The sequence below is a fragment of the Limulus polyphemus genome, unplaced genomic scaffold (genome assembly GCF_000517525.1).
Source record: "Limulus polyphemus unplaced genomic scaffold, Limulus_polyphemus-2.1.2 Scaffold69, whole genome shotgun sequence".
NCBI lineage: Eukaryota > Metazoa > Arthropoda > Merostomata > Xiphosura > Limulidae > Limulus > Limulus polyphemus.
In genome coordinates this window covers 312796-329328 of record NW_013665679.1, presented here as the reverse complement: position 1 = coordinate 329328, position 16533 = coordinate 312796, and the positions used below count along the sequence as shown (strand labels likewise).

Sequence of the window (16533 nt, the reverse complement as noted above, 5' to 3'; positions counted from 1 at the left end):
ATCAATGTTATATTTTAAGATCTGTGCAAGAACTCAGCTAACAGATGTTTCTGCATATAAAAGCTATCTTCAAATCACCTTTCATTTAGAATGACTTGGTAAAGGCTTTGTAAATTCACAGACAGATTTATATTAAAAATAGTGTGTTTAAAAGTCTGAGATTTTGTGCACTAGACCTGTATTGTTTGCCAAAAACTGGCCAAATTTTGTGAAGATAGACTTGGTACTTTCAGAGTTATAGTAAGTATAGTTTCATGATTACATGATGGTTACAAAGTTAATAAAATTGACCCAGCCCATCTGTTTAAGGTTGAGAAGCTAGTGTGAGATACAGTATTGTTGGAAGTTAACAAAGTAACTAAATAAATTTCAACAATATTATCTCTCTGGTTGCCCCAAAATTTGGTCCTAACAAGTGTCCTGTTTACCTAAAACTACCATGGATTGGTAAATTTCAACAAAATCTGAAAAACAATTGAAAACAGCCATTACTAAATGTTTTCCTGCAGTGAACCCCTACTATGTTTATTCCACACGTAAGATGTTGCCTGCAACATACAAAGATGCGATACCTACCACACAGAAAAGTATGGTTATTTATGAATTCTCGTGCCACTGCAAATGTCGGTACTTAGGTCGCACTTCACAAAGACTGTAGGATAGAATTAAACAACATGTACTAACATCCATAAGAAATAAGTGTGAAAGAAAAGAATTTACCATGTCGCTCCTGTAAAATAAAAGTTCTATCACCAAAATGTGAATCAGCAATTGGCCAGCATTTACTAAACTGACTTGTGCTGACAACTACACGGATAGCAGGTTTAAAATTATTGCAAATGGTCTGTCAACCTTTCATCTCTGTATTTTGGAAGCCACCTTTATTAAAACACATAAACGTGTCCTTTGCCGCCAAAAAGAATTCCTATACAATCTACACATCCTTCAGGGGGTCTGTGACATTTCCTGATTGGCCTAAGGACATGCCAATCAGTGACTGCCTTACCGACCTACGTTGATCTGACTCATTTTATAAGCTATACTAATTCCTATAGATCATTTTCCAGATGGTTCTGCTATGATTAGTGTCTGGTGAAAAGCTTCAGCAGATATTTCCTTTGCAATATCCCAACCAACAATTGGTCCAGTTATCAACGCTATTTTCCAGTTTTGAACAACTCGACTTTCAAGATCTACATATCTACATGTGCCGATGTTTCCGTTTATCAACATTATATTTTAATATCTGTGCAAGAACTCAGCTAACAGACGTTTCCGCATATAAAAGCTATCTTCAAATTATTCTCTGTAGGTCATACAGCTTTATAAAGTGAATAATTTGATCGTTAGTCAAAATTTCTTTATTTAGCAGATGGTATCACCAACAAAAATCAGACTAATTCAAGCATGGAGGAAACCATCAGAAAAAGAACATAATAAATAACAAAATTTTCTAAACATAAGGCTAGTTACAACATCAGTTTTACTACTAATAATGTGTTATGTAACATTTTGTCTCCTATTTCCTGTGATCACTAAGAATGATTTTTGTTGTAGGTGAAATGGTTAACATCACTGAAAGAAAGACTTGAAATGATACGAAAACATAAACATTACATAAACACCAAGTTAGTCATATGCATGAACCTAGTAAAGTTAGTGAATATAAACATCAAGTACACAAAAAAACATTTTACTTCATCACTGATAAATTTGAGTTTACCATTTGAAACACGTAAAAAACACTACCTAAACTGAAAGCTACTGTGGCTCAAATTCTAAAGACAAACAGCAACCAAATAGTTTATTAGAGGGATGGCATTCACACTTTTTGTATTTGTAGGTATGAAAAACAAATTATCTGTACCCCTTTAAAATTTGCAACATTAACCCTAAACTATCAAATACAAATTTCATATTTATCTGAAAAGCAATAACATCAATTATAGTTACTTTATATTTTATCTATCCTCAGTTTCATAAAAAAATGTTCTAGAAATTTACCATAATCACATTATTTTCTAAGTTCTTCCTGACCCTTCTACATTTCAGTCTGATTAGCAGCAAGACTAGCACTGTGTTATCAATCTGTTATCACCTTCATATTTAAAGCTCTAATTTTAAACTTATATACTGTTTCCAGCTTGGACAGAAACTGAGTTATGATCTTATAAAGACTTTAAGGATAAAAATTTGTTTCTCAAAATATGAGATAATGTTATTGCTATTACCTTTGGGGCTTTTGCATGTGAGCCAATACTTTTTAACTACAATATTTTTAGCTAAACAATATCTAGGGTATTAAGCTTAAATATGTAAGAAAAAGGATATAAATAAAGATGCAAAGATTTCTGCAAATTTAACAGCAAACAATTATAAAAGTCAAGGCAAAGATGAAATATGTGGTCTGAAACAGTTGAAAAAAAAAATTTTAAATATATAATTTTCATATAAATGCTAAAATACTAAATGATAACCACACAGAAACCTATAAAAACTTGGCTGAACAATTCACAACTTTAACATTTTGATCTTAACGAAGAATAAACAATGTGTATATATCATCAATATATACACAATTGTGATAGGTTTCTTTAATATATCTTGTACAACTCTGTCATATCATAGTAACTGATCTATATTTTAAAGCCTAAGGTTGACTCTGGATCAGACACAGAAGACATCTAATTAAAAGGGTATAATAAATGTAACTGAAACAACTATAAAGATGTCACATCACAATATTAGTGATGTAACAAGTCTACAAACTGTTTATATTAATCTGAAAAGTCATACTGTGCTTGTTTTAATTCATCTTCTTGTTTCTTCAGTTCATTGGCTATGCGGTTTCGCTCTTCCTCAGCCATGCCTTTTTCTTCCATCATTTTACGACTTGCTTCAATTTTTGCTTGAATTTCTTTCATCTTTTCTTCAGAAACACCTGTAAAAGTCAGTATACATCAGAAAAATATTTGGACTATGAATTATTTTGAGTTATTTTTAAAAAATACAAAAATGGCTATTACATTCAATAAAACCAGTGAGAAGCAAATAAAATAAAGCTGAAAAAAAAACACATTTACTACTTAATTTCCACAAATTTTAAGAATTATGTTAGTTAAAAAATTCAAGATATGGGTTTAATTCTTATATTACAGCTAGCTAAGTTTTGAAAAGTTAACTTTTATGTCATCTACTGTTTACAGTTTGCATCTAACAAGTAAAAATTTCTAACACTAGTTACCACTACATAAGAATTTCTGAACTTGTATTAAAATAAATGAATGTTTTTAATCAGCCTTCAGAAAGTATTTTCATTTGTATGAATAACAAACGGTTTGTTACTCTAACAGATTAAATACTTAAAAGCTTATGACATTAGTTTTGATTAAAATTCAGTTCTCTTCCTTTAACCCATTCCTTTACCTTACCTATTGTTTTGTTTAAACACTATTACATTTAGGACACATTGCTTGCCTAAACTCCTGGACTCATATAATAACTTACAAGTAGCAATTTGTACTAATCAAAGGAGTAGTGAATATCATTTGACACTTAAAAGTGTTTGTGAATTATGTCCCAGAATAAAAAAAGAGGTAACTATAACAGTTTTACATAAATCTAGAACTATTATATCCAAGGTAAGGATTGAATAAAATATAATCTAAATTTGAACATGTGGAAATGCTACTACTCTCTAAATCTTATAATTCTCAATATAACAGTGTACTAAGAGGAACTAGGTTGTAACAATTTTTAGAATAGATTTACCCAAGCTCACCTGTATACAAGCTGAGCCCTGAAAGGTTTTATGTTTAAGCATGTAGTATACAATCTCACTGTCGAGTAAACTATTTTTTAAAGTTTATAGGGACATGATATATATGTTCAGCAATTCTTTTTATATTCAAATCTACTAGTAATAAGACAGATACAAATATATGTCATGAGAAAAACATGTAGACTATTGCTATATAAAGATCCTTTGGTTTGTATTATGTTGAGTAACATTGTTCAACTAATAATATTTTAATCTTGCATGGTCAGATTGAAAAAATAGTGACACATTCTAAATCTGTACAATTGTAATAACTGAAAAATTCCAATAATATAGCCTAAATATGTACACAGCAATATCAAGTTTAGAAGTGTTTGTGCACGTACAGTTGATGCATTACATGAATTACCATTCTTATGTGTATGTTGTTCCTCATTGGACCTACATCAGCTACTGTTCTTCACATTTTCTTATAACAGGCAAGCATGGTAATAGTTTTCTATGACATTCTCTCCACAGACTGACATTATTCCTTGAGTGCAAAGCAAGTCTTATCTTGTTTTACAAGAAACAAATATATTTTGTCCAACACTAGAAACTACAAATGAAGCCCTGAATATACAAGTAATTTTGGATAATAAATTTAGTTGAAAGTACTACTAGCTATTTATGCTTTGCTTTAGAATTAAGATTTTCAGAGATAAGAAACAAAACAGATTATTGATAAGACACTTTAATCCAATCATGATCATATATTTCTACAACATGTTTATTTTCAAAACTGCATCATTAATTCATCAAAGGAAACAAGTAAAGAGCATACATGTACTTAAGTAGTTGGACAGATTAATGTAAAAAAGAAATTATAATTGTTAATACCTTTTTTACGCTGATTTTTCTTCTTTTTCTCCTTCTTAGCACCATTATTCTCTTCACCATTTTCTTCAGGGCTACCCTCAGCACTGCTGGTTCCTTCTCCAGAGTCACTGTCTTCTCCCTCTAAATGGAAGCATGTTCAAAATTACAAAATTTGGTTTAATTATTTTGCAATTAAGAAAATCTCTAAATATTATAACATCTGTGTACATAGATAAAATTTCAAAATATATATAGTTCTTGTGCATTGTAAAGAACAAGCAGCCTTTCAGAGATGGTTGTTTTTCTAAGCTGATAAAGTTACAATCAAATCTATATTCTCAGAAGTTATAACAGTGCTCTCTATTAAAATACACCCAAAGTAACAATCTTTCCTATATTACGAACAAAAAAACACATGCATAAAGCTACAACAGATCACACAATAGTATCAAATATTCTTTAATCTATTACACATAGTAGAAGGTTCTAGAGTATTACTAACTGTTTCACAGATATTATTTTAGTATACAGCTATGCACACACAAAACAAAGGATGTGACCTGTTATCTGGACACAAGTAATATTTTTCCTTCAGCTGCATTATGTTATGTAACACGGTGATTTTCAACTGGAGGGCAGTTAGATGCATAGTTATGGGCCATAGTGGCCCAGAGCAACTGTGACTACCCTAAACTATAAGTAATCAACTGCATATGTGAGCTTTTAGTATTGTGTCAAATAACTATATGAACCTTAAGATGCAAAAACTGAGAAATCCTGTTGTAACAGACAAAATGTAAGACCCACAAAAAATGAGCAAACTGCATTACAAATAAATAAATAAGTAATGGCAATAACATTTTCACACTATTACAGTTACTAATTACCTTCTTTAAGCTGTTTCTTCAGTTCCTCTATCTCTTTCTGGAATTGTCTTAAAAGAGCATCTTTGGGATCTTCATTAATTCTGGCCTTGTTCTTGATGTTTTTGGCTCTGTTTGCATACCTCAGAGTACTAATGGTTTCATCATAATTGTACTCAGCAGGGCCAATATTTGCACACTGAATAGCAATATCAGCACAAATCTCATTGTTAGAAAAAAAGTATGAAAGTTTATTTCATAAAATTAAAAAAACTATATCTATAAAAATAAAACTATATCTACAAATATAAAAGTCCAACAATAAATCTATTTATTATGCAATTACAACTACGAAGCTCAAGGAATCGTAGAATCCTGGATGTGTTCCTCAAGTGTACACAAAATATTCACTTTACACTTCCCTTACAGGATGATTGATGATTTGTGAAGCATTCTTGAAGCATCACATAAACTGGAGAATAATATGCAAAAAAGAAAAATGTCTATGATAGAGGCACTGTGATGTATTGTTTGACCAACAGATACCTGATAAATATGTCAACTGCTACACTTTTTGTCTGAAGAAATCATTCCACAAATCTCGTTACCATTGATCTTGTAATTGTGCCTCAATGAGAGTGCTTGATAGCAAAAGCAGTAATTGTTGCAGCACCATTATATCCATTTTTGTCAAACAGCCATACCAAGTCACTGTTCTCTGCAAATGTAAGCTTTGACATTTTTAACATGTTCTTCTGTTTTTTTCTACTCAGAGAGTGTAGACATTCAACCACTTCATAATTGAACAACCTTCTGTTGGTCAAACAGTGAGTGCATCGCAATGTCTCTGTCATAGACAAATTTCCTTTACATATCATCCTTCACATACTCTTCAGGTTTTGAGATATTCTGAAAATGTTTCATACATTATGAATTACCATGTATATACCCTTTTCTTATAACTTATCTGAAAAAAAAAAGTACAATTCAAGCTGAACTTCAATAAAGATATTTATCTATATAATGTAGGATACTATTTGTATTGTACTTGCCATGTATCAGTTTTACTACATCAAACAACCCTATGCTCTCTCTATAAAGGTTGTAACTAGCAGTCTGAACAGAAAGTGCTGAAAACATTCTGTTAACAGCAATTTCAGTTGGTAACATGACTTTTCTGGTCAATTTTGGGGTGCTGATTTTAAAAATCCATGCTACAAAGCTGAAAAATGGTTATCAAGGCCTTAAAATGCATATATTGAAATTGGATGTAAAATCATATTTTTGTACCTCTCACATAATTGTTGTTGGCAAGATGTTGTTGTTGTTGTTTGAAGTTAAGCACAAAGCTACACAATGGGCTATCTGTGCTCTGCCCACCACGGGTATTGAAACCCGGTTTCTAGTGTTGTAAGTCTGCAGACATACCGCTCTGCCACTGGGGGGCTGTTGGCAAGATAACCATATATGATGTCAAATTCAAGCTTAAAATAATTAGAAGATTCTTCTATGTACCATATACGTGAATGCATATTAATAGAAACATTTTGTTACAATATATACTTATAAGGTATCATAGATAAAACACTTAAAAATGTTTGTTTAATTTCTGATTTTATCAAATATGGAAAACTTTTACATTAATGGTATTTCTAGTCCAAATATATAAAATGACAGTTTAACTAATGTGTAACAGTAATCATCCAGTTCTATATACAGTATAAAAAAAAAAGCTAGGGTAATACTGCCAAATAATGTGTGTATTTATTTCCAACATGAGCCAAATCAATGTACCTATGACAGTTTATATGTGTTAAATTATTTTGATATTTGATTCCATTCACATGGGAACATCACAGGCCCATTTACATTATATGTATTTGGTGTTATACTTTGTTGTCAATAGCTGATAATGGACCCAGTAATTAGTCAGTTGTTAGAGATGCTTTGAAGTATTGCATCATACAAGCACACCACCAATCTGTTGTAAGGACATACTCTGCCAGTACATTACCAATCTGTTGTAAGGACATACTCCAAGTCCTGTTCTGCCAGTACATTACCAATCTGTTGTAAGGACATACTCCAAGTAGTGTTCTGCCAGCACATTACCAATCTGTTTTAAGGACATACTCCAAGTCCTGTTCTGCCAGTACATTACCAATCTGTTGTAAGGACATACTCCAAGTCCTGTTCTGCCAGTACATTACCAATCTGTTGTAAGGACATACTCCAAGTCCTGTTCTGCCAGTACATTACCAATCTGTTGTAAGGACATACTCCAAGTCCTGTTCTGCCAGCACATTACCAATCTGTTGTAAAGACATACTCCAAGTCCTGTTCTGCCAGTACATTACCAATCTGTTTTAAGGACATACTCCAAGTCCTGTTCTGCCAGTACATTACCAATCTGTTGTAAGAACATACTCCAAGTCCTGTTCTGCCAGTACCAGATGACATGGAATGGAAGTGTATTGATGGGAAACATGTTCTAGTTCTGATATCTCTATATCCTATTCCAGATGATTAGTTGCCAGTGTAACACAGGATGTATAAACCTTTGTTGCAAATGTTGTAAATGAGAACTGACATGTATACAGGACTGTATGGTTGCACCAGGTATAGTGAAGAAAATTGTTGTTATGCACACTACTGAATATGAACCGTGATCAGTCACTCTTAACACTATATTCATGTAATTCCCACTTCAAGTATATATCCAGACAATCTCTAATAACATGTTTGGCTGTGTATAGTATATGTAACATCCAAATACATGTAGCAAAAATGATGTCACATATCCTTTAGCAAAAGGTATTTATTATATATGAAATCCACATGTTGTTAAATTTTATAAGCATATTCTTTTTTGTACATAGATGACTGATATTCTAATACCACAACTGTGGAATGTTACTGCATATAATACTTGTCTTGCATTTTTCGTTTATCTTACTATAGTTACTACTAAATATTCTTTACACAAAATTGTACAGCTGGAACAGATATGGGTGTATGTAATATAAAGGAAGGCATTAAGTATATGATCCTCTTTACATGATTCTCTATACATGCCTATATGCAAATAACAAACAGTAGCTCAACACTAATTAATGATATTAAAATAATGTTTTGTTGACCATTTTTAATTTATGCATTTTCACCCCTTAAATGTCAATCTCCCATTTAGAGACTTAGATTTTCTTACTCAGCACACCCAAATTTACCAAACAAGGTATGTTACCAACTCCTCCAAAATGCTGTAAGAATTTTGCTCTTCCCAATATCCATCCAACAAAAATCCACCACTGTTAAGTAAGTACAACATCATAGTTGAATTAATGAATGGCTGCCTTCATAGTTTCTATACTTCAATTTCACAAAATGGCATCATTGTTTAATAAACATAGTAGTGCTACATGCATGTCAATATTTGCATAGTTCATTACATAATCTTTAAAATAGTAATATCAATAATGGATTCCAACTTTTATATCATGGGTTATAAGAACTTATTAGAAACAATCAATGGAAGTTGGCAAGAGAAAGTGGAAAGAAAAAGACTAAACAGTCGGACAAAAAATGTCATGTTTCTTCACAGAACACAAGGGAGGTGAAGTCATGGAATCCATTAATCCACCATCAGCCATAAAGTAAGAAAAGTAAACATAAACAGAGAAGCTCACCCACAGAAAATGTTTTGAAAAAATAAGTATGAAGAACAGATGCATCCCTCTGTTGAACAAGTGTTCACAAACTTGTGTGCTGAATAACTGATATGCATTGAACAGACAAAAGCTTATTAGAACACAAATGGTTTATTGGTTGATAAATGCATAATTTTAAAACCCATTTATGAGCAATGGTAAAATTCAAAGGAATACTAACTCAACGTGACACAAGATTAAGCACTTAATTGTGCAAAGACAGGAGATAAATTGTATGAGGAGTAACTTACAAAAATAACAACATTAGTATGAAATGACATAAAAGTGGATAACATTAATGTTGTTATTTTGTTTTGGATGAGAATGAAAGTAACATTCTAATGTTGAGATATTGGTTAATTTACTGTCTACAGAAGTACGGTAAAACATTTGACAAAAAACTGAAGTTACAATGCATAAGTAAATGAAAAAGAGAAACAACTGATAAAATTACATAATCTTTAGTTAGCCAACTTCTACAAAATACAACAGAAAATAAGTTATAATACAACCATTACTTTACAGCTCAGTTCCTTTCTTGAAATTTAGTGTTGCATAAAACATGAACGTAAGTGTGTTCTGTTCCAACAGCTTAGTTCTACATGAAACACATACTTGAGTGTTATAAGAAATGAGTGTGCTGTGTTCTGTGTCTAAGTCTTAACACTACTTAAGAAACAAGTATGCATATGTTCTAATTCTGAGGCTTAGCCTTTAATCATTACCATCAATGTCCTTGAGTTGCCTCCTAAAGAGTCTTGTAAGAGTCGAGTTAGTTTAGAGTTACGATAAGGTACATGGGTACTTTTCCCATCTACCAGTGCAGAGATCACGTTACCCAAGGTCGACAAAGAGAGGTTGATTTTAGTAGCTTCTTTAAGTCGCTGTCCTGTAGCACCGGTTTTGCTCTGTCTCTCAGATCCCTAAAAAAGAGAAAGGATGTACTAAAGGGTTTGAAACGAATTACCATACATCATCTAGACTAAACTAATTTTTAAAACAACATCTAATTAGGTACCTCAATTGGACTAAAAAAACAACAACACAGGTTTATAGCCTATATTTCAAGGAAACTTATCTCTTTATCACCAGATTGATGACAACTTTTATAAAGTTTTTAACAGTTTTTATATCTTTTGTTTACTGTGTATTAAGAAATACTTTTAGTATATTACAAAGGATGTCTTTTTCAATCTTAAATATGACATTGTCAACACATTTACTTTTAGTAAAAAAAATACCTACAATTCAACCTTTCTATACAGAAGTCTGAGTTCTTAAGCGTTTTATACACAGTTCTTTAAGTATTGATTAATTGTAACACAAATAATTATAGTACCCAAACCTCTCAAATTTAAACGTATAAGCATTAAGTACTTTAAAAAGAAAAAAAAAAGAGAAATTCACCACCTCCTGCACATGTGTTGTAAAAGAAAATTTACATTAATAAGACTGTTGCATAATATTTTTAACCATTTTGTTTGGAACTTGTAAACTTGCTATTTTTTCAGAATGTAATGTTTACTGGAGAACATACGACATCCTCATAAAAAATGATAAATCATCCGATTCCATGAAAATATTACAAGGGAAAAACTTTAACCTAGGTAAATTTAAACTTATATTTAACTGAGACATTTAAAAGGTTCATGTAAACTTGTCAACCCTTTCTCATCTAGCATGACAACTTGGAGCTGTAGATCAGTCATTCTTCACAAGCTACATGATATTGAAATACACATGTTTTTTAAATGAAAAAATACTTTTCATACAATTAGTCCAAAGTAAAATCAACATAATTAATTGTGTCTTTACTTGTTAAAACTTTCTACAATTTTTAAATGGGTTAAGAAATCTTGAAAAACAATGAACACACACAAAGATACATATTTCAAATTATCAGGTCTAAATGTAAAAATTATCTTTTGTTCTCAAAGTTAACTGTAATGTAAAACTTTCATTATCTTAGAAAACAAAGTAAGGTTACAAATTTCCTTAAAACTTATATTTTTTATTAATATTGTTGTTTAGTTTCCTAATCCCTAATAATAATACTATAATATTTCATACTTCACCCTTTTTAAAGATTATTTAGTCAAAAGGAGAAATTGTTATAACAGTTACTAAGATGGTTAGTCAAAGTGACAATTTCTGTACTTACAATATTTAACAATCCTGGAAGACTGATGCTACTGATAAGGTTAGTTTGATCTTATGATATGAATATTTTTTACATTATTAATACATTTTTGTATTATTACATATGAGAGAAGTAAAAAGGTAAAAATATCACCAACTACAAAAACAAGAATTTGCTATATAAAGTACTTTCAAAAAGTCAATTAACCAAGACTTGTTGAAAGTAGCCATATATATATATATATATAAGTAGCAACTACATTCAATACAATATGTGATAAACCTTATATAAACATAGATACATGACATTCAAAAGAAGAGCTATGTTTTGAAGTAGCCTGTTAATATAGCTGGTGCAACTTTCTTCTCTCATTAAATGGTATACTTCAGGAATGTGTAAAAATGAATTTCAGAAGAAACGTACGGAATCACAATTTTTATTATTTTCCAGAATAAAAAGCATGTGTTAGCTCTACAATTTCAAAAAAAGCTGATCATATTACAATTTCTTTAATTCTATTTAGAGACAACTTCCCTGATTACTGTAGTATTGAGAAATACAACGATCGATATATGTATAACATTTCAACATTCTTACTTACGCAACCATGTATTTCAGAAATTTTTCCAATTACTGCTGGTGGTGTCCATTCTGAGACATAATTGATTTAACTCTTTCAATGGTGGGCTCAAGCTATTATTATAGCATTGTTCATACTTGATATTATAAACACTTCTTCTAAAAGCTTTGTAGTGAAGCAGCTTAAGTGTAAAAAGATATATTCTCAGATTAAACCACAAGTAAAACAAAAGCCAATCAAAACCTTTAATTTTTTTCTTACCTATAACTAATACTGCATTTATGAAATGAATTAAAAACTATACTTTAGAAATATCCAAGTATATTGTTGTAAAACTGTATTAGCAAGTCAAACACTTTAACAATAAATGAGATAAATGTCTGTGTGTTTAGACAATGAAACATAAGGGTTATCTGTACTAGCTGTTCCTGACTTTGAATTCACAGACTAGAGGAAAGGCAGCTAGTTAAGAGCACCTACTTCCAACTCTTGGGCTACTCTACTTGAATAGTAAATTTGACCCTCAGTCTTATAATGCACAACAGCTCTAAAGCATGGATTAAGATCTTGCAGCAATGGGGCATGAATAATGTAACCCCCAGGTTCATAGTCTGGCACACTAACTCGGATAATGTTGATGTAGTGTTATCTGTTTGAACAAAACTAATTGAAAAATAGGAATGGGATGTATTTTATTTATCTTTATAAACTATTTTCCTGCTCTCAGTGAATATTTACACACACATATTAATCATACATAAGTACTGTCACAACAATCAAGCCATGTTAACTTTTTCCAGACAAGCCCATTCTACTTGCTTACAGAAAATAAAGCAATCAAAAGAAAGACTGTTAATAAGAAATAAGTGAATTAATGTGTTAACACTAGATAATGCTATTCTGCCATCCATGTTTATTGTCACAAATTGATGAGTAGAAAAGCCTGCTATTTTCCACAATGACAATGGGAATCTATAAAACTACAATGAATAATTGCAGAGTTTATTCTCTGCTCCATTTTTTTTCTTTCCTTCTGATTGCCTCTTTATAATCTGTATTTGTAAGTTGTTTTACAGAAGTAAGTACCACATATTCCATTAATACAAATTTGCTATTTGACCCATTGGAAGCATCCTTCTGCAGGATGTTTTATTTATGTTGTTAATCCATACAGCCCCAGTCACATATTGAGAATACTTGGATAACTATTCAAATAACTTATGCCATGTTTCACTGATCCAAAACATGGTGGTACATAAGTATCCAGTCGCTTGATGAGCAACACAGAATTGTTAAAGTATGAGAAGATGAAAAACTGTTTCAAAAATTTCAACATTTTCAGCCCATAAATGTAGGCAGTGGCTATATTTACACTAGTGGTTATGCAACTTCAATGGTTATATTTATGACTTTACCACTAGACACTTGCGAGTCTTGTTCATAGCCAGGTACTACTGTAGTAATAGCTATTGTTACTTAGACTTTGTCAAATAACTGTGGAAGGTTGGATTACACCATTTTGAACCATACTGGAGCACTTATAAAAAGGATTTATAATATAAATAACTCCAACAAGCTACAGGACAGCTTGAGATGGTTACAGTATTTGCACAATAAACTGCATTGTTTCAGTTCAACTTGAACATTTCCTTACATTTGTTGATCAAAGGTGTATTTTTGTGTTCCAAAGTTGAAAATCAAAAGCTTTTACAGCAGGAAAATTATTTTAATTTCAAAAATAAACTGTTAAACTTAAATATGTAAATATTACAGGAAATTAAAATACAACACTCTGACATGTGCAGGAGGTGCCAATATTCAAGTCAAGATCTTTTAGCAAAGCAAATTACTTGTATCTGGAATGCAAAGCTAAATTTAAAACAAAAATAATCTCACAATGAATAAAAATACAATATTTTGGCATATACAGAAAATGTGAAAACATTATACAGTATTTCAGTACAAGTATATGAAGAAAAACTAATACACACAGCTAAGTCAACTAGATGAAGCTTTCCCATGCGAACATGCTGTTGTCCATCTAATCCTTTTTCACTAGATTCCACAGTTATGGAGAAGATAGCATGTGATCTAGAGCTGTGTGCATTCATATTGGTTGCTCCAACAGCTCCTGAAAACCATCAAAACACAGTTTATAAATACAAGGTCTGATAAGTTTAAAGAAGTGAACTGGCTTATCTGAAACTTAAAAGTGTTCAACTAAAACCCTTAAGTGTGCAAATTGTAATTGGAGCCCAGTCTGTATAAATTAAAAGCTACAATTAGTGGATCTTTTTTTTTCATCAAATCTATTAAATCTTCATATTAGTTTCAGAATATGGAACTATTAAATGACCAATTGTTCAGAAATATTAAAATTGGATTAAAAGATACTAGTTGTCAGCATGTAGTTAATGTAGATTAAAAGTTCTACCTTCTCCCTAGTTTCTATAAAGTCCTTATTCTATAATTTATATAAGTTCTATAATTCTTTACAGCCCAAGAAGGAATTACTGACTACTGAAATGTTAGATTTTAATCATAAGCCAGATTAAAAGATTACGTTATAGACATATTAACTAAAGAGAACCAGCTCATCTAACTATCACGCTTAGACTAATTACTTAAATATTTTAATTAAAAAGAAGAGATATTTTCTAATCTTTATAATTTGTTTCACTCCCTTCACAACAATATTAAATAAAACAATTTATTAATGCAATAAGTTCAGTTTATACATTTGATAAAAGCCTAATAATATTCTTTAACCTTTTTTTGGCTAACACAATGAAAACCACATTTTCCATAACTCCAGAAATAACTGAAAAGGTTCTATGGCCAGAATATTCATATAAGCCATATTTAAGATGCTTTTAGCTGAAAATCTGCTTGCAAAATTCAATTGATTTATATACAATCTTATGGTTCATACTTATACTTATGGACAAAACTTATCATTGTTGTGTTGATAAACTACCAATATTTTATATCATCAACCAATAAGAACACTCACTGTTTTTGTTCCCAAGAGTCATAATCCTATCAAGTTCATCAGCTGTATTCACTACAAACGCAGAGAGGTCTTTCACATAAACACCTACATCAGGCCTTTCTTTCACCTACACAAGATTATATTAGTCACAGCCAAATATAAAAGAAAAACACTTAAGTTTCCTGTTGTTTCACTGGCTAATTTCTCAAATTGCTATGTTAACTTTCAACAACAATATGTCTTTGGTTAGTTTCTTAAGTTACTTTGATAATTTTCAACAATATTATCTCTGGTTACTTTCTTTACTTGCTTTGTTAACTTTCAACAATATAATCTATCTGGTTAATTTGTTTAGTTACCTTGTTAACATTCAACAATATTATCTCTCTGGTTAGTTTGTTTAGTTATTTTGTTAACTTTAAATGAGAAGCTCGCAATTTTCCTTGAAGTAATTTGATTGATGACATTTTCTGGATACCCATTTTCTAGTAAAATAGTTTTAATTGTCTTCAATTCGAAATTTAGTTTAGATTTTGAACAGACAAAAAAATGGTAATTGTATATTTACAGTACAAAGAATACCCAAACCTAGAACCCGATGGACTAAAGTAGCAATAAGGTTCGTTTTGCAACTTTTAGGACTGAAAGAATCCCATCGCGTGTACTGTCCTGTAAAGGTAGGTTTTCTGTATATACTGGTGAGAAAACGAAAGTCATCTTTTTCAACTAAGACATCTAGGAATGGTAAAAAGTAATGTTGTTCCTTTTCGAAAGTAAATTTGAGAGCCGAGTGCAACGAGTTCAGGTCTTGTAAGAAACACTCACATTCCTGTTCAGTTTTAAAAATGGCAAATGTGTCGTCTACATAGTGGAAGTAAACAGCAGGTTTGGTAACTTTGTTGAAGAGTTCTTTTTCAATGAAACCAACGAAAATATTGGCTAAGGCAGGTCCAAGAGGAGAACCCATGCCGACTCTGCCAATCTGTTGATACATGATATCATTAAAGCTGAATTCCAATGAAAGTGTCGCAGTATTCATCAGTTCAATAAACAGGTCCTTAGGTATTGGAGGGCACTGAACTTCTCCCCCATACACAGTATCTGCACAAATTTTGATGGTTTCTTCCAGGGGTACATTAGTAAACGGGTTGCTGATGTCGAAGGAGCACAAAAACGATTGTTTAGGATCAAGGCTAAGGTTCTGTATGGTTGTAGCAAAAGAAGAGGAGTCTTGAATACAGTTTTCTGAAAAGTACGTTAACACCTGTTCTAAAATTTCAGAAAGCCACTTCGCTAATTAGTGTTGTGCAGGGCCAATCATAGACAAAATCGGGCACAGTGGTATATCCTTTTTGTGAGTTTTAGGAAGGCCATACATGCAAGGATGTTGTGACTCATTTTATAAGCTGTACTATTTCCTATAGATCATTTTCCGGATGGTTCTGCTACGATTAGTGTCTGGCAAAAAGCTTCAGCAGATATTTCCTTTCCAACATCTCAACCAACAATTGGTCCAGTTATCAACGCTATTTTCAAGTTTTGAACAACTCGACTTTCAAGATCTACATATCTATATGTGCCGATGTTTCTGTTTATCAACAATATATTTTAAGAT

General features: G+C 31.4%; 1 protein-coding gene across 6 annotated transcripts in view; it reads right to left on the bottom strand.

The window, feature by feature from the left end:
* Nucleotides 1-16533, bottom strand: part of LOC106465668 (kinesin-like protein KIF3A) — a 101961-nt gene that overhangs the window by 19190 nt on the left and 66238 nt on the right. For all 6 annotated transcript variants that reach the window (XM_013925906.2, XM_022393952.1, XM_022393935.1 and 3 more), the window contains exons 7-12: nucleotides 14940-15045; nucleotides 13918-14057; nucleotides 9932-10129; nucleotides 5524-5698; nucleotides 4658-4777; nucleotides 2797-2941 (exon numbers count right to left, since the gene is read on the bottom strand). In XM_013925906.2, the coding sequence (XP_013781360.1) occupies nucleotides 2797-2941; nucleotides 4658-4777; nucleotides 5524-5698; nucleotides 9932-10129; nucleotides 13918-14057; nucleotides 14940-15045 (884 nt within the window). The remainder of the gene's footprint in view (nucleotides 1-2796; nucleotides 2942-4657; nucleotides 4778-5523; nucleotides 5699-9931; nucleotides 10130-13917; nucleotides 14058-14939; nucleotides 15046-16533) is intronic.